General features: G+C 44.2%; 1 protein-coding gene across 2 annotated transcripts in view; it reads left to right on the top strand.

The window, feature by feature from the left end:
- The window catches only part of immp2l (inner mitochondrial membrane peptidase subunit 2), a 199,117-nt gene that overhangs the window by 172,760 nt on the left and 6,353 nt on the right, over positions 1-20,004 (top strand). For both annotated transcript variants that reach the window (XM_084936612.1, XM_084936611.1), the window contains exon 5: positions 14,515-14,617. In XM_084936612.1, the coding sequence (XP_084792738.1) occupies positions 14,515-14,617 (103 nt within the window). The remainder of the gene's footprint in view (positions 1-14,514; positions 14,618-20,004) is intronic.

The following is a 20,004-nucleotide window of genomic DNA, read 5'->3' as shown; positions in this document are numbered from 1 at the left end:
GGTGCAGCAGCCTAAGCAGAGCAGCCCAGACTTGCCTCTTCCCAGTCACCTCCACCAGCTTATCCACAGCAACACCGAGGCGTTACCAGGTCAGCCGAGAGACATAATCTGTCAAGTGTGTCCTGTGCCAACCCCAGGACCACCTCCTAACTCGACATGCCCAAACCACCACCAGAGCTGGCTCCTCTGTAGCGTCTCTACTCTGAGTCTCTCCCAAATGACTGAACTCCTTGTTAAGATGCATGTGTCCTACTGCGCAAGTGTCCAGTGAGGGTGGGGCATGGCTACGCGCAGGCGGGAAAGGGGGTGGAGAAGTTTGGAGGGTCAGTTTTTTCTGTGGTTGTACAAAAGAAGGCGACCATTAAAGTTGGAGTCACTATGCCAGTCGTGTGATTATTGGACAACCGCTCCTCACCCCGTCTCTAAGGAGAGCCCAGCTACCCTTCAGAGGAAGCTGATTTGCGCCAATTCGATCTACGATCTCTGTTGTAACTTTATTGCAGTTTATTGTTTGATAACAGCATTTTGGTTATTTTGTAAGTGATTTAAGTGTTAGCCACATGTTTAGTGAGAGCTGTTAATTATAGATTAAATTTTCTGCTAAAATTGAGCATTTAACAGGTATTTCATTAGAAAACTGCGTTTCCCAGAATCCTTTGTGGTAGATGAAAGTTACTCAGGTTTTAGCTAGCAAAGAAAGTTTCGGGAAGCCATTATATGTTGCTCTGATGTCGAGCAGTTTATTTGTTGTACATTCCCCTTTTTGAAGCCCTATATAAAGACTTGTTTCTACAATTGATGTCTGATCCATTTTTTGGCTAAGTGGATTCGCCACAATAATCTCGTTCTTTCGGTCAGAGCTGAGTTGACCACAGGTGAGGGTGGGGACATAGATCAACCGCTAAATCAACAACTTTGCTTTCACTCTCAGCTCTCTCGTCAGCACAACAGCCCGGCACAGCTTACGTATCGTTGCAGCCACTTCACCAATCCATCTGTCGATTTCTCGCTCCCCACAAGACCCAGAGATACCTAAACTCCTCCACCCAGAGTGGGCACTCCACCCATTTGCAGTTGAGAACCAGGCCTCAGACTTGGAGGTGCTAATTCTCATTCATGCCGCTTCACACTCAACTGCTACCCACTCCAGTGCGATCTAGAGGCCACCACCCGATGAAGCCAACAGAACCAACATTGAGGCAGTTAAACAGCTGCTTGGTCCCTGGAGTGAATGATTCACCCTGGGTCCCTAAAGGCTCTGGATGTTGTCGGCTGTCTTGGTTGACACGCCGCTACAACATTGCGTGGAGATCTGGGGTGGTGGTTCCCATCTTTAAGAAGGGAGACCAGTTGGACCTTCCCAGATCCCCCTGTAGTGGGGGGATCCAAACGAGGGTTTGTTTGATTTTAGATTTATTTTGGTTCAACTTTCAGCCCCAGTTAATTAAAGTAATCTTAAGAGGTTTGTTTATGGTTAATAATTATTTTATTATTTCTTTGAAGATTAGTTTTCTGCAGGTAGGGCAACGCTGAATTTTGAAAGTTCCTCCCCCAACATGATGGAAATTTATTATGGCTTTCTTATCTTTTGGAAAATTGCTGCAGGACTCCTCGATGAGAGCTTATAATGTGCTTAATCACTCTGATATGATATTTCTTAATTTACTCCATGGTATACCACTACTGATGATAACAGAGATATCGGTGTGAATGAGCCTCCTCCTGTTATTAAAATTAAAATTTCATGTCTGGTTTCTGAACACCAAGATCCAGACGGTCAAAATTGAAAAGCTGGAAAAGTCCACATTAAGTTGCCACCTAGAGTCAAGAAGTTTATGTTGTTCATGAGAAGAGAAGATCGGGTGGAGCATCGTAGCACCAAAGCCAATGAATTATTTACTTACCCCGATCACCAGCACGAGTATTGACTGAACAGAATGAGATCCATGGTGTTTAAAACATTTGAGGTGATTTGATAGGATAGGATGCCTCCTGGACACTTCCTGGGTGAAGTGTTTCAGCATAGACCAGGATACACATTTGATTGGATGGAAAAATAATGGCACTTAAACCTAAAATGTGGCATCTGCTTTAAAATGGACAGACAGCTATGAACCATGTTACAAATGTAAAAGGTGGTCAGTAAAGTCTCATTTTTGAGCTTCTACTTCAGCATTTTGACCAACACCATGTTCGTGATTGGCTTTACCCTGACAGAGAACCAATCTCACCATTCTGCACATCCTGCAACAAGGACAGTGAGCATGGTGACTTTGAGTTGTAAATTTGCCCTTTAGCCTCGAGTGTCTTCCAAACATATGAGGGTGTTGGTTGTTTGGTCCATAAAGGTTCATCTGCAGTTTAAACTGGTGAAGGACTCGTGAGCTTTCTATGTGCAAATGAAAGACTTCTTTCCCAATGAAGACATTATTTAAGGTGTTATTGTGTGAATCGCTTTGTTGGAGCTGGAGCGACTCTTCATGTCAGTGCTTCCTGCTGGAAGGAGACCTTTAAAGCTTTAACAGACAAATAAACGTTATTGATGTGCTGCTATTAATTCAGATCAGCCGATTCTCCTGCAGCAGGCCACAGGTCGCACTTTGTGTGTCCTGACAGCACCAACGGGAGATTTACGAGCAGCGTGGGCTGTTCGGGGGGGGGAGTCTGTGAAGCTGTTGTTTCTATGTGGCGGAAGTTTCTGGGCTCAGCTGTGATTCATGCTGACCTGATAGGGTGGTACGGGCTGAGCGTCATCAGCGCCGCCTCTGATATGAAACCCATCACAGGCTGGTTAATTATTTGTCCCATCACCAGCAGGTGACCTGTAATTTGCACAGAGGCGTCTGACTCCAACAGCTGCCAGGTTGAATCACATGACGATGGCGTGTTATGATACGTGAACGCGGCGGTACGATCTGCCACTTCCTCTTAGTGTCTGCCGCGCTGCTGCAGGGTCTCGCTATGGTGTTTGCTGGTTGGCAGGCCGGTGCGTGCTGCCTGTCAGAGCGCGGTCGCTTTCTGTGTCACAGTTAGCTGATGTGACCTGATGCATCATGTGGGTGCTGCATGTGTGATGTTACCATCTGAATCAGGAGATGGAGATGATATACATGCTGGACGATTTTAGCAGTATTGTGCAGTACGACAGTTTGAGAAGTCTGCCAAAACCTTTAATCGATACTCTGATCATCACACGAGCTAAAGATCGTCCTCTTTTGTGTTTACGCGGATTCATTTTAATTCTTCGTCGACAGCTTTACTTCATTTGGTACATTAAACAGCCAATCACATGGCAGCAACCTCAAAGCAGATGGACTACAGCAGCAGAAGACCACACTGAGACCGCTGCTGTCGGCTAAGAACAGGAAACTCAGGAAACAGTTCACACGATCCCATAATGGAAACACGTTGCGTGCGAGCTTCAGATAGTAGGAGCAGAGTTTGGTTTAAACAGCATGAAAGCTTGGCTCCATCCTTCCCCTCGTCAACAGGTCAGGCTGCTGCTGGTGTGATGGTGTGGGGATATCTTCCTGGTACACACCGGGGAGCTCAGAAATCCACAGCCTACCCGAGTGTTGTTGCTGACCATGTGTCCTTCTGATGGATAACACACCGAGCCACAGACTATCTTGTGCATGGAACATAACGATGAGTTCACTGCACCCACATTACTTCCACAGGCACAGATCTCAGTCCAGTAGAGCAGCGGTCCCCAACCCCTGGGCCAAAGACCGGTACTGGTCCGTGAGTTGTTTGGTACCGAGTTGAGGCTCGGGTGTGAAATTTTAGTTTTTCAGGGTTTTTATCGTTTTTATCGTTAACTCAGTTTCCCTGGGTTATTCCCATGTGTTATGAATAAATCTTATAATAATCTCACCTTAAAGGTCGGTCCGTGAAAATACTGTTGGACATAAACCGGAAAAAAAGGTTGGTGACCGCTGCAGTAGAGCGCCTTTAAGATGTGATTTTATGGGAGATTTTCATTATCAGTGACTGTGTGATGTCATCACGGACCAAAATCTCTGAGGAATGCTTCCTTGTTGAATCTGCAACATCAAGAATGAAAGCAGCTCTGAAAGAGGAGAATTAACTGCAGAATGACAAAGGAGCTCAGCAACTTTGCTTTTATAATGAGAATGCAACGAGCTGAGAACTGCAACGCAGACGAGTCACAGTCGTCGGTGCAGACTGACTCTGATAGGTCGAAATATGTTTGCAATTATCAGCAAACCTTTGCCGGTCTGTCTGTGAGTAGAGACCGGTTCCAGCCAGCCAACCCGTGCTGTCACCTTGTAGTCGGAAGTGGGCGCCCAGGTCGAGTACACCTGGGATAGGTCACCAGTGTATTGCAGTGCTAACAGAGAGAAACAACCATTTATGTTTACATAACATCTACAGTGAAGTTAGAATCGGTAAATATTCTGAAAGCATGTCTAATTATCAGTATTTATTTGTATGAAATATTGTTCAGAGCTGCATGAATTTAGCACCAGCTATCAGAGTTCATATGTTTTTATCAGAAGTACTTCCAGAAAGAGCTAATCCTGTGTCTCTGGCAGCTTTAGTACTCGATTTGATCTTTACACAGGACAGTTCAGGAATCCATACATGCTGAGATCCACCTGTAAATCTCTCAGTGCACATATTTCCATCCAATTATGCTGAGCCGTGTCTGTAGTGTTTGACAGCCGATGTCAGAAATCATAGAGCAGACACGCGGACTCGTTAGGAGGGAAAATTAGTGGAAAACTTTATTAGCACTTGAATTTCCCTGCATGAACAGATGGAGATGTAATGATCGTTATCGACGTGTCCGGTCCAAACACCTAATCATCTGAACTGGCCTTGAGGAGCGCAGACAGCAGGTTTACCTGACCTCATCCAGCGTGTGGATCTCTCAGCAGCTGTCCACCTCGGCCTCATTAAACTCCTCCCAACCTCTGCTGTAACATCCATCAGCTGCTGTTAACACTGATGGAAGGAGGTGTGTGTGTGTGTGTCACAGTAAAAATGTGACTGTGTGTGAGTGGAACATCTCCCTCATCATCTTAGTGACGCACACCAGCCCTCTGTGGAGAAGAGCCGGTGAAAAATCCACTGCTGTGTTCACACAGTGATGATGAGGCAGTTCGTAGCATCTGGAAGCTCTTCGGGGCGTCTGTGGCGTCACTCTGCGCTCTTTTTGTCATTTCTCTGTGGATAAGTACATTTGGGGCGAGTGTGTCCCAGCTCAGCCCTCCGAAACAAGATCCTGTCCGTCTCAGGTTAGTCTGGGGACACGCCGGAAGACTTCTGAAGCTGGATCACAGGCTTCTTGGAGCTGTGTGTGAGTCACAAAGCCAAAATATGAGATATTTTAGATGAGGATGAGATCATTTTGAGCATGAATGGACTCTGTGATCATGCTTTTCTCAAGCAGTTGTGTGATTGTTTTGTACATATGATTCTTTTCTGACTTTGCGTCTCAGTTACCAGGTAAATTGGACGGTCTGAGTCAGATCTCTTTATTTTGGGTGCCTGTTTTCTCTCTTCGAGTTTCCACCACTAAAACTTACTCCAGGAAACTTTGGAGCAACTCACTCCCACAGCAGGAACCAGGATGTCATGCTGGGTGGAGAAAACAGTTGTTCATTCTGTGAGACGAGGCAGTTACCCCACGAACACACTGGACACAGCTGCCTGTCCAGTAAGTGGTGCAGAGGGTGTCAGCATGATCCATGATGGATAACAGCTTGTTCAGCAACAGAAGTGTCCGGTTTGCAGCCAATCAGAGAGCTCACCTTCCTCATCAGTTTGTTCAGTCTGTCGGTGTTACCAGCTCAGATGCCCCCCTCCTTCCCCCCAGCAGACCACAGCAAGATATACCCCACAGGCTCTTAGACACGGTCATTCTCCACCACCCTAGGGTGCATGTCTGATTTTGACCTCAGGACTTCCAGGCCATACTCGGCACAGATGTTCCTGCTAGCATCTTGCATCCTGCTGTTATGTGCTGGATTGTCTCAGGGGCATCTTTACACAGCCTGCACCTGGGGTCTTGCCTGGTGTGATAGACCCCAGCCTCTATGGATCTTGTGCTCAGAGCTTGTTCCTGTGCTGCCATGATTAGTGCCTCTGTGCTGTCTTTCAGTCCAGCTTTGTCCAGCCACTGGTAGGACTTCTGGATGTCAGCCACCTCTATCTGCTGGTGGTACATACCGTGCAGGCGCCTGTCCTTCCATGATGGCTCCTCTCTTCCTCCTCTTTCTTGAGTTTCTGTTGTCTGAGGTATTCACTGAGCACTCGGTCGGTTGTGGGCATCTTCCTGATGTACTCATGGATGTTGTCTCATCTTCAACAGTGGTACTGACACTTATCAGTTCCTGGCCTCATTCCTTCCATTCCTTCCACTGAGGCTCAAACCTGCCATGATGGCCCCGCCCCTCCCTGAGCCTGGTTCTGCCGGAGGTTTCTTCCTGTTAAAAGGGAGTTTTTCCTTCCCACTGTCGCCAAAGTGCTTGCTCATAGGGGGTCATATGATTGTTGGGTTTTCTCTGTATTTATTTATTTATTTATTTAGGACAGTGCATGTTAATGAACATAAATGTAAAAAAAAAAAAAAAATTACATGAATGTAAACATGCCAGATTATAGCCAAAGGCTAATTTCCATCTGTTGTCCTTAAACATTAAAAAAATAGACATAATAATTCATAAAAATTCATCATTCATTCATAATAAAAACTCCATCACCAAACTTACACATACACACCATTCTGTTCCCAAATAAAACATTAAAACTATACGACTCATACATGATCACACAATTAGAATCAAGCTGACTTAAAAGGGAAAAAAAGAAGGTGGTCTTCTGGCTTCAACAAGGACAATAAACCATGCAAAGCTACTCTAGCAGAATTTGAGTATAAAAATATGAAGCTGAAAATCAGTTGTCACTTTTATTTTGCTAATGCGCTGAAAAATAAAAGATTGATTTTTGCAAACAAACGCGTACTTTCTATTTGAAGAAAATCTAGCAAAGTAGAACGTGTATAATTGGCACAGTCCTATAAATACCACCGTAACATCATATGGTGGTAACACAAAAACAGACACGAGCATCAGAACACTGCCAACATCTCTTCCTCCTACACTTCATCAAGAAGCTAGAAAATACATATAGAATTACTAGAAGCTGCTGCTCCAACACCCCATAACACAGACACACTGCAAGAAGACACCTGCTGACGCACACGTGCGCGCGCACACACACACACACACACACCCTCCCTCTCCTCTTTCTTTTGCTGGTCGAGCTTTAGGCCAACGCCCAGGCTAGCTGATGCTCTGCTGCAGTCACCAGGCATCATTAAATCTGTTTACAGAGACTTCAAGTTGTTTTGATGCAATAAAAAGTATAATAACAGAGTTTATTCATTATCATTTAGGCTGACTTAACGATGAAGTAGTAGTGGTAGACTATTTTCTCATCAGATGCTGACCTCAGTTCCAAGTTTAGTGTATAGTAACATGTGTCCATTTCAGCCAACTCTTTCTTTTTCTATTCCTGCTCCTTACTTTGGTTCACTGTTATAAACGCAGAGTAAGTAGGATTTATTTCTGCTGCTCAAAATAAGGATAAACAAATGACGGCATTAGCTGGGCTGCATATGATTTTTCTTTACTGATTTTGTGTGCACTATAGAGCTCACTCTGGTCTTGTCACGGTCAAGTGATGTATGTATTATCGTAGGGTCTACCTTACAATATAAAGCGCCTTGAGGCGTTTGTGATTTGGTGCTGTATAAATAAAATTGAATTGAACTGGAAACTGCTGGAACACCTGCGCCAACAGTGAGGCCAGTTTTGCATCTCCATTGACCGAGAGGGTGCCAACAAAGACAGAAGCTCCTGCTACAAAATCAAAACTTTTGCAGTTGTCCATGTACGGTTTTCAGACGAGACAAAGACTGAGCTATTTGGCCACAAAGACAAGAAGTATGTTTGAAGGAGTAAAGATGAGACTTTCAACCTAAGAACAGTGCAACAGCTGTCAAACATGGTGGCGGTAGTATCATGCTCTGGGCTGTTTGGCTGCCAGTGGTCCTGGTACATTAGCCACAGTGGATGGAATAATGAATTCTTCAACTTCTCAAATCAACAGCTAGATGGCTGAAACGTGGACAGTTTAGTGACAGTTTTCCAATTCTGCTACGAAGAGTGGAAAAATATGAGACTGGATTATGCCGGGATGATGTTGACGGGTACCAAAAACATCTGGTTGAGGAGCAACTTGCTAAGAGTTATTTAACCATATATTAGTGGGCATATATGTATATATCTGAGCCTATATGTATACCTTTGATCCGTGGGGATCAGAGAAAACCCCCAAACAGTTTTTCTTAAAGTCATTAAAGATGTATGCTGTACAGTCTTTCCACTCTGGAAAAAGACCAGTTCAAAGATATCATGAAAGCCCAGGATCACCCTGACGCTCGTGCTCGTTATGAGTGGATGGATGGTGTTAAATGTGCTTGAGAAATCAAAGGCAATCCTCACCATGCAGCCGTTACTATCCACAGCGCATTCTCTGCAGCATGGAGACTGTTGCATCATCCCCCCCAGATTTGGTCAGTACACAAACTACATAATACACCACATGATGCATACATGACAAACTACAACACACACAGCTGTAACAACAGGATCAGTCAAACACGTACTCGTAACATGAGAATACTTCCAAATGACTCTATATGTTACGTTTTTACTCAAAGAGCTCAAAGCCAGTGCAGTAAGCTCCGTCAGTTCTGAGAGATTCTTATGCAGCATTTATCCAGTTATATGTATATTTATAAAATGCATGTTCTTCCTCTCTCTGGGAGAGCCTTTGTAGCAGTAAAATACCTTTTACATTATGCATATTATTTTCTTTTGTAATCCGGAAAGACCTCAAAGAAAACCAGACACCGACAGATATGAAAGTAAGTTAACTTGTGAAGCACTTTAACTGTAAACGCTCAGTCAGTGTAGCTGCGAGTGCTTCTAATGCAGCATTTTCCCAAACTGGGATTATTAAGACGCAGCTTTCTCTAGGTTTTCTGTGAAATTCTGCTCAAAGGCACTAAAGATATTAAAAACAGATTGGGAGGCCACAGCTCTGCTGCTAATTTCGCTGTGGAGATAACATCAAGGTCGCACCTTTTTACTCACTTGAAAGGTGCATGTGGAGAACGCACTAATTGATGTAGAAGCACGGCGGGCATGTTAATGGAAAAAAGGTTAATTAGAAAATTTACATTTCATCAAAAAATAACTGCTGGGACGGATTTTTAAACCACAAATGATGATGATTTCTTTTTCTTGTAGCTCTGATTCATCACCACAGCACACCAAGCTGAGTCGAATGAAAGACTAAATGCAGTAAACTCAATTGTCCTTGTTTCTTTAAAGATTTCATACTCATTCCTTGTCAAATGTAGCAGAGAATTGGTGTCATATAAACTGCAACCTTTTTATTTCTGCAAAAAGGTCCCAGCTTGTTTTCTCTTATTTCTTTTTCTTTGCGAGTCAGTAAATTCAGCTGCTATGGCTAAATCAATATTTATGTATCCAAGGCCTCTTTGGTCAGCCTGCAGGACCAACCTACACACACACACACACACACACGCGTGAGGAATTGCAGACAAATTTCCATTTAAAAAGTCACTGAGGCTATAATTCACAATGTTCCCAAGCTGGATGATAAATCAGGGCTGGAACAGCCTCGTAACAGTCCAGAGGGATGATGAAGGGCGTCGGACCTTCTCCTCATAAACGCGACGAGCTAACTGAAGCGGCTGCAGGACGAGATGAGCACCGCCCCCCTCCACCACCTCTGTTAGGCTGAATCCTCTGATCAGATCTTTGTTTGAGCGATAAGGTGACGGAGGGAAGTGACGCTGCAGGAGATGATTTGGAGGCTGATGATTAAGGATAATGAAATGAAGGCGATAATTTGATCCACCGTCAATGAAAACGTTAACGGCTATTCTCTCCTGATTTTCATCTTCTTTTTTTTGTCTTCCCACATGAACACTTTGATCAGTTTACCGCTGGAGATCATTTTGTGAGCTCCTGTTTGGTTTCCAGAAACTGTTAAGATTAAAAGCACAATACAAAAAGTCTGAAACATGCTAAAAGCAGAAAATGCACTTCAGTGTTTCAGGGTTTTCCTTAAGCAGTAAAAAGAAGTTTTCCAGCTTACGGTCACCTCAAACAGTCTGTGACTTCTATGTGACGGATTTGGGACTTCTGAGTTCTCAATCATCCAGGTAAGTAAATCTCCAAACCACAATTCACGGATCACATTAACTCGGTGGACCGACACATCAAATTCACCAGGGTGGATATGAAAAGTGGCAGGTTAGCCTTCTTAGACTGTGAGATTTCCATCAGTAATGGGGGACATCTAAAAGCTGATGTGTACCGTAAACCTGCACATACGGATCAGTATCTAAGGTTTGACTCTCATCATCCACTGGAGCACAAACTGGGTGTCATCAGGATGCTACAACACAGAGCGAACACCATCCCCACTGACACAGCAGCCAGGGAGGCAGAAGAACATCAAGAAGGCCCTGAGTGAATGTGGTTATCCCAGCTGGACTTTTGTCAAAGCTGGAAAGGCTCCTAAAGAAAGCTCCAGCAGATCCAGGAGAGAAGGACAACCGCTGCCCACCTGTAGTGATCCCATATGTGTCAGGAGTATCGGAGCAGTTGAGACGCATTTTTTCTAAACACTGTGTCTCTGTGGCTTTTACCCCAAGGATCGGGTCCCCCGACACAAACAGAGTAACATAGTGTACGCTGTTAAGTGCCAGGAGGATTGCCAGGATTTATACATCGGGGAAACCAAACAACCTCTGGCTAAGAGGATGGCACAACACAGAAGAGCTACCTCGTCAGGCCAGGACTCTGCAGTCTATTTACACCTACAGGCCAGTGGACACTCTTTCAGTGATGAGGATGTTCACATCCTGGACAGGGAGGGACGCTGGTTTGAGAGGGCGGAGTCAAGGAGGCCATTTACGTGAAAAGGGAAAGACCATCTCTGAATCGAGGAGGGGGCCTAAGGGTACATCTGTCACCATCTTACAATGCTGTGATTGCAGCCATTCCCCAACTCTCTGTGAATGGTACTCATGGACATGGATCAGTGGTTGTTGATCAGTGGTCATGAGAATTTGCATAATTATGATTAAGGAACTGACCTCCCAGCCCATTGTTCCTTCAGTGGGCTGGTTTCAGTCATTATGCAAATGTACTGTTTATAAGATTGAAACCTGCAGTCAGCTGAGGCTGAAGACGTCACCTGGATGATGACGAAACATTTCTCCCACAAAACTCTACGTCCAGATGAACAGAATCAACCTTTGGAGATATACCAGCAACACCACTAACATTAGCTAATGCTACAGTTAGAGACCGTAACACAATCAAAATGATTCCAACCGTGTGCAAACAACTTGCATCCATGTTACCTTTGAAGATGAGGACCAGGTCTCGGACAACTCGCAGTCAGCTGCAGTCGTCAGAGTGACTTTAGTGCATCACTAAGGCAATGAAATGATGATAAGACACAGCAATTAGTCTGCTATCAGTTTACAGTTGTTCTGGTGTGAACCAAAAACACATCTCAGGTTTCAAATGAACTCCAGAGCAGTTTGTTTATGTTGTGAATGTGATCCAACCTCAATCCAACACAGCTACCAGGTGTATGCTGCAATTTGAGCTAAGCGCCCTCCTGTAGTTGGGTATGTTTTGCAATCTGAGATACAACAGGTACCATATATGTGCAGAGTACACAAACGGTAAGTGTGGAATAGCAGCTAGCAGTAGAATTAATGCAATCTGGCCACTCCGGTCTTTAAGTGATGACGTATGAATCCTGCTTCCAGCCCATACTACCCTGCGTTTATTAAGGCTGTTGTGTTTTTAACATGTTTTAATGTTTTCTATCTTGTTCTATTTAATCTGAACAAGCCCCTCAAAACAGTCAGTGATCACTGTCGGCTTCTCTGTTTTTATCATCGCTCTTCATTTTAAAGCTCAGTTTTTAAACCCTTATGATGTAGCTCCAGCCCAGCCCATGCAGCAGTATATGAATGACTAACCTCGTATTGTGGATGGATTATCTCAGTTGTTCTCCTGACTGAAGTTTGGCCCGTTTACAGCATCCTGCCATGCGATTGCATTTGTCTCTAACCATCAGGAACCCTCACGTTAACTTTTATCCAGTGGAAAAAAGTTAGCGTTCATCCTCCAGCTTCACTGTGTTTATGCTATGCTAACATAGCTGTGTCGCTAGCGATCACATAGCGACACAGCTATGTTAGCATGGGTGCCCCCCATAGCTGTGAGCAGATCAGCTATCAGAGTAGATCAGCTACTGATTGGAAGGTTGGTGGTTCGATCCTTGGCTTCCCCAGTCTGCATGCCAAATTATCCTTGGGCAAGTTTCTAACCCCAAGTTGTGTGAATGTTGGTTAGATTGCACTTGAATATAGAAGTGCTTGTATGAGTGTGAATGAGTGTATACAGCACTTTGAGTACTCTGGGAGAGTAGAAAAGCGCCATGTAAGAATCAGTCCATTTACCACAACATTATATACCAGCTAGCCAAACTTCAGTAACCCTACAAACGTCACTGCTGTTTAGTTTTCTGTCTTCATTTATGTTGGAAGTGACAGCAGAGCTGTACGTTTGAATTCTTTCATTAATCTCTCAGTCAGAACATGCTATATCATGTTTAGGTGGAAGCTAGCGAGCTAACTTCCTGCTAGCTTCTAACTCTGTTAAACTTCATAAATCCTGTTTTCATGGATGCCTGGATGTTAAACTTAATTGTTACACCTGGTAAAGCAGCAACGCTGATCATTTTATTTATTATGTAACTCTCAGTGATGGTGCAGTGTTCGTTTGACTTTGGGACCTGAAGTGGAGTTTGGACCCAGAAACGGCTAATGACGTCAGACTTAAAGAGCGGATACGTGGACTAAACATTCTCACTTGGTTTAAAGAGACTTGTTTGGTTCACTTGTTGTTTTTGTCAGTTTTGGAAAAAAACTACAGGAAAAGGCTGAAGTTTACAACCACCTCAACTGATTCAGAGAGTAAATGAACTTTAAGTGTGAAAGTGAGAGTGACTGCAGTCAGTCCAAGTTGGACAGCTTGCCTCCATCCAGGAAGCCTGTATAGTTGCCTTGTGAGTAGTTGTCATTATATTTTTACTGTATTGTGACTGAAAAAAATAACATCATGCAGGCTACAGTTAGCCCGCTAGCTTTGTTCCTAGTCATTCCTAGTCCTAGTCAGTTCTGTTTTTGAGTCGGGTCGTCATAGATATCCAAAGTTAAATCAAAGAATAAAGCTGGGTGTGATAAAATATAAATATATAACTGAAATAACTAACTGACCCTAAACTGAACTGAAAACAAACAGTGGAAATTACAAAACCATCATAATTCTGGTGAACATTTCTTACTTTTATTATCATTGCCATCAATACTTGGAACCTGATTTATTTCATGCATCAGTAAAAATGGGTGTAGTTGCTGTCATCGCTGCAGTTTAACAGTAATATTTTTCCAATGCTGGTGTTGCATTAAATTTAATGCTGCCTGAAGTCTGAATATAAATGGCGACATTTGATTTTGTTGTATTTCTGTGTTTGAATTGAGGAGTTTAATTGTGGTCCTCTCAGCATGAGTGGAGCCATCATGGTTCACTGTGGTCACAAAGAGATGGACATAGAAACATTACTCAGGTCGGCTGCAGAGTTTAAATTATGCTCAGTTGGGACCCAAGAAAAACTCTCCTGCAGTCAGTCCACAGCCAGCCTGAACTGCTGATACAGGCGGGATGGATCCATGCTTTCATGTTGTTCACGTCATACTCTGATCCTACCGTCCGAATGTCGCCGCAGAAGTCGAGACTCAAAAGATGTTTCAATGCTTTTCTATTTTGCAGTTCTGGTGAGACTCTGAAATGCAGCTTTAGGCTGGCAGCAGCGACACCCAGTGTGGACTTCTGCCTCAAAGTTCAACATGTTGTGCACTCACAGATGCTCTTCTGCAGGCTTTGGTTGTAACAAATGGTTATTCGACCTACCGCTGCCTTTCTGTCAGCTCGAACCAATCTGGGCACTCTCCTCTGACCCCTGACATTAGCAAGGCACGTTACTGGATTACTGTGGCTCACTGGATTTTTTGTTTTCAGTCCGACCTCTGTAAACACTAAAGATGGGTTTGTGGGAAAATCCCAGCAGATTAGCAGTTTCTGAAACAGTCAGACCAATCTGTCTGGCACCAACAACCATGCCAAGTTCAGAGTTACCTCCATCAGCTTTCTTTCCCACTGTGATGCTCGGTGTGAACTTCAGCAGGTCATCTCGACAATGTCTTCTCGATTAAATTGAATGAATTTATAATGAACGTCTGACTGAAAACAAAGTTCTTGCTTTCTTAGAAGTTTCTCTTATTTCCCATCTTTTCAGGACTCTGGCCTACAAGAACCGCTATGTTCGAGTTCCAGATGGTCACTTCTGGATCGAGGGAGATCATCACGGCCACAGTCTGGACAGCAACAGCTTTGGACCGGTAAGCACTCATCTCACTGCAGTGACACTGATGCCCTCCTTTGGTAGAAACAACTTCTATGTTCAGGAGTTTTCAGTCAGTCTGCGATACACAATAAGGAAACAGTATTGGGTTACGTCTCTTAATCTTCATCAGTATAAAAACACATGACTTTGCAGATGATGCTGCAGCTGCTGTGATGGCCTGATAGAGACTTCTTCTTCCTTAACTTCTATTTCACCACAATCACTCCAACCCTCTGCACGGCCTCCTTCACTGCATCTATGAACCTCCTCTGAGGGCTTCCTCTTTTCCTCCTTGCTGGCAGCTCCATCTTCATCATCCTTTGTCCAGTATATCCGGCACAGGTCCAAACCGTTGGTGGATTACGTGTTGGCATCTGTCTGACTCTATAAAATGGATGTTGATTAACTGCAAACCTTCAACAGTCTGTTTGAATGATCCCTCCAGATTAGACTAAGTCAGGTTGCCTCCTGACAGGAAACCTCTGCACTGATCGCTGAAGCTACCTGCAGTCAGTCCCAAACATCAAAAAACCGAATTATACACCAACCACCATCTTTACCTGGTTGCACAGTGTGTCAGAGACATCACTGAGTGCAGAGACGGTCGAGCAGCTCCTGTAGGTGTGATGTGTGCAGGCTGCGTCATACTTGTGTTCATATGTGGTGTTCTTGCATATACTACAAGTTTAAAATGCTTCAGCGGGATCCAAATCTGGGCTTCGACTCATTAAACCTGTGATTGAAATGTTCTTTAATATAATTAACAATGAATTAATTCCTTTACAATCGTTTATTTAAAAATAGGTGTGTTTTAAATCCCTCTGCAGAGTTTTAGTAGGCTGATGGACAGACGTGAACCTGAAAACAAATTTATCATAGACACACACACACAAACACACACGCGTCAGCGTTGCCATGGAGACCTGACTAATGAGGACCCAAAGTCTCGCAAAGATCTCACTATCAAAGTCGAGATTCACACTTTGTTCATAAATGTGGTGTAAAGCTTTATTATGGCTTAAACAGAAGGAGAAATAATGAAGCTGTGAGCAAGGCATTACTGCAGCACACTGTTTGTTTGGGGGGAACGGTAAAGAAAGAACATGGAGCTTTGGGAGAATCCACGGATAAATAACTCCAGTATGTTTCCTTTACGTGCACTGCATACTGTGGGCCCGGTTTCATCTGCCCTATCCCGATCCGAGCTGGGTCCTCTCCTCCTGACTGGAGCCGAGCTTCACAGAGTCCGTAGGGAAGCCAGAGTGACGGCTTGTTTCGGCGCCATCTTTCAGCGTTTGGTTGTGGTCGGCAGGGATGACAAGTACGTTAACAAAGCAGGATGTTTCTGCAGACCTGGTTTGTTCATCCTGACAGACGCATAAAGATTTCATCAACGCCGTGTTTCAGGCTCATCTCTCCGGAGCAGGAAGAGTGTTAAAATTCTAATATTGAGTCCTGTTCTCTAAGTGCTATTTGTAGTTTTTCCCCAGTTGGTTGGAGCGGGATAAATTTTTCAGCAAAGAAGTAGTCGTTTGCTATGGACAGCACATTCAGAGCCAGACAGAAAGCCCTGCTCTCCCACTGATGCAAAGCTATCCAAGGAGCTGAGCAGAAATCCCCTCTGAGCTCAAACCCAGAGCACATAGAGCAGCAGCTCTGCAGAGCCTCTCTGCTCTGTGTTCCTGAGACGACCGGCAGCTGTTCTGTCCTACAAAGAGAGGCCGAGATCTAGTTTTAAATAAGCTGCCAAAGACCGCTGTTTCAGTGTGAAGTCTGTGGCTAAATGTAATTTAGATTCACATGCTGATCATCTGCAGAGAATTTCCTACGAAGGTGTAAACTACAGCTCCTTCTTACAAACTGCTGCCTCAGACATCCTGTTAGACGTCTTTGCTATGAAGGGGGTCTGACCAGATGTCATGGCTGCTGGGATGGGCTGATAGAGAGGAGCAGAAATCAACCCTAACCCTGCCTTAGGATTGTTCTGGTCCATGGTTCTGTAAAACATACTAAACCGTGAGTTCAGCGTATTTATTAACTTTCAGTCTCAGTAAATGGCACGCTTACTGCTTCTATAGGAATTAAGAATATTAAAGGTCAGTAGCAGCCAGGTGCTGCTTATTAAATGCACAAATGCACTTAATTAAAGGATCATCAGTCGGTGTGAGCACCACTACTTATGGCACTTTTGCTAGTTTGGACCAAGCCAAGGAGGAAAGATGTCAGCAAAGATCTTGGGAAGGGTTATAAGGCCGTCTACAAATACTAAGGGAGATTATTCACAAATTGAAAACATTCAGCTGCAAGTCTTCACAGCGCTGGACGTTCCAAAGAATTCACCCCAAGGTCAGACCGTGCAAAACTCAGAAGAACTCCAAAAGACCCAAAAGCTGCAGCTCAGACCTCGGTTAGCAAAGAGTGAACAAGTATGGCTTGTTTAGGGCTTCAGGGGAAAGAGTCTTCTCTCTAAAGAGAACATACCAGCATGGTGTATATTTCCAAAACTGCATCTTAACAGAGGAGACCACAGTGGAGATGTTTGTCCATCACACACAGCAGCACATCTGGAGGAAACAAAGACCTCATACAGCCGTCAGCACGGTGGAGGAGGGACGATGATCTGAGTGGACCATGAGCTCCTCTGTAGAGTCAGTGTGAGGCCGTGTGTCCCACAGCTGAAGCTCGGACCAAACCGGGTCATCAACAGGACAAAGATCCAAGCACAGCAGCAGGTCTGCAACAGAACGACTGAAGAAGAGAAGAACGGAGCTGCTGCAGAGCTCAGAGAGCTGTGCATGAACAAATGCAGCAAACCTCAATGAGGCGAAAAACAACAATATGAAGAAGAGTGGACCAAAACTCCTCCACAGTGACGTGAGAGACTGACGAAGTCACAGAGAAAATCCTCACTGCAGGTTATTGCTGCTACAAGCTGTTGAATCAGGGGTGGACTCAGTCTTTCCCACGACTGTCACATGAAAACTTTCTTTTACATATAATCGTCTAACACTGTCACTGCACGGACAAATACAAGAGGGAAAGGTGTGAGGCTGTGGTATCTGCACAGATATTTGCAGCTTCACGTTATTCTGCAGCTTGTGATGCTTCTGCTCGTTTGCTGGGGTGAAACTGGAGCTTCTGCCAGACCCAGAGTCCAAAGCTGTGGCTGTTTTTTTCTTTCTTCAACACGTTTGAAGAAATCTGCTGACGTCAGAGTCAACAACAACATCAACCTGTGTTTATTTCATCCACACTTGTCACCATTTTCACAGCTATTTGTCTGTCACTGCTTAATGGCACAGATGGATGACATCCAGTCGTTGCTCCAGACTAGCTCTGGCCTGTTCCAGCCTGGAGACGTTTCTCTGCTGTTCAGAAAGGTGGTGTGAGCGCAGTGGTCTTTGTCAGTAGATGTTTCATTGCAGAGTTGAAGAGCACATGTCAGCTTCTGCCCCTCGTGACAGACGTCACCGGCGTTCTCGTCCCTAAAATCGCATTACCCTTTCATTGCTGCCAAATGGCCAAAGCCACAGCAGCAGAAGCCTCAGCTGTGTTGTATCATGAAACACAATGTGCTGACAGTTTCATGTTATTACCAAATATTCATACCACAGGAAATAGACTCGAACAGCTAAATCAATTGACTATATTCAGGATGTATCCTCTCCAATGAGGAGGTCTCATTTGAATAAAATATTCTTTTTAAAGTCAGCCTGGCAGTCCTCGCTGCCACCCACCTCACAGTCTTTCAGTGCAGCAGATGATGCAGTCAGCCTTCGGGTCGATCAGAAATAGTCCAAAACAAAACAGAGAAAAACACCCACAACCTCTATATACACTATATGGTCCGAGTGCAGCGCTGTATGGAGCTTTTTCCTCCACATTCTTTTGTTGCTAAGTTAAAAATGTTCTTTCTTTGTTTGGTTTTGAGAACTTTGTAAAATGTGAAACCGAGGAGATTTTCATGCATATGCAACACGAGTCAGGCTTTCATGTCAGTCGATCTCACGCTGTGGGAAGTATGGCCTATTAAAGCGTTTATAGGTGCAATAAATACAATTTCTACTGAGCCCAAAGCATGAAATGGCTGCAATTCATCTGCAGAGAGTTGATGGGGGGGTGTTGATCAATACGGTGAGTCAGCCAGATGCTGAGGTTTCTTCCTCTCAGAGCTGAAAAGCCAATTCTGATGTGGACACAAACAGAGAAAGTAATGAGCCGAGAGAGCGCCGAGAAGAAAAGACTACGGGACTAAGTGGTGCAGCGTGGAATTCGGCACATGACCGCTGAACGGCAAAAGGAAACCACTGACCAACGATCCGGAAAAATACAAAGAAAACAAAGGAGCAACAGAGACAAAGAACCTGAGAGATGTTCCACTAACAAGCAAGGAAATTAAAAATAAGGCTAATGAAGACCCCAAAGGAGGACCCGATGGACAAAATCAGGAAAACAGCAAACCGTAGAGGCAACGGAGGAAGGTAGGAAAGTACGAAGCACAAAAGCTGTTAATTATTAGGGCGGTCACCTTTAAAAGGTGAAACCAAAACAGAGAAATCCAAGAAAATAGAATCAAAACAAGTGAAGCGAAAAATTATGGATGAATTACAAAAGTCTAAACTGGTTTCTTTAATGGTTACAATAACCATTAAAGAAACCCTGAGCATCCATCACACAGGCCACCTGTAAAGTTTTTTATTCTCGTCGTTCAGAAACCGTTTGAGTCGCTCGCCCAGCGTTGTTGTTGAGTCACGGTAATGTGACGTTTACCTGGAAACACCTGGGCGGAGCTCATTATTCTGTGTTCAGCACCTGATGAATGCTTGTTGCTACCATCGTCCATCAAAGCTCCTCTTCTGTTTTCAAAACCATTGAAATCTGTCTCCAACACTAGCAGAGTCATAGTCATTGAAAAATGGGCCCATTAAAAACAATAGTGTCAACCCGTCCACTTTCTGCCCACATAAAACATTTGAGGAGCAGCATTCAAAGCAGAAATCTCCAGATGTCTCCCAGGGAGGGGTCACTCAGGTGTTCCCAACTCTGCAAAGAAGCCTCCTCCCAAACCATTCAGGAGGAATCGGGTTCAGTAAACCACCTCCACTGTGCAGGGCTCGGAGTGACAGAGCCCATCGACCCGACTCTGGTGGTCTAGCCACAGCTCGTGGTCATGGGACAGCAGAGGGCAGCAAAAAACGATCTAAAGCATGAAACTGCCAAAAAATAAAAACATATCCTGAAAGGAAAAACCTCCAAGAAACAAAAGAAGGAAGAATTTCTATATAAATGCATTTTAATTAATTCTCAATTTTCCTGTTCTGAAAAACCTGATATTAGGCACGTTCACTTTCTCCTACATGCTTTTCTTTGCCAATCGTCGCC

This window comes from Perissodus microlepis, chromosome 7 (genome assembly GCF_051167445.1).
Source record: "Perissodus microlepis isolate ML-2025 ecotype Zambia chromosome 7, ASM5116744v1, whole genome shotgun sequence".
NCBI lineage: Eukaryota > Metazoa > Chordata > Actinopteri > Cichliformes > Cichlidae > Perissodus > Perissodus microlepis.
This window is presented reverse-complemented; position numbering and strand designations above follow the sequence as displayed.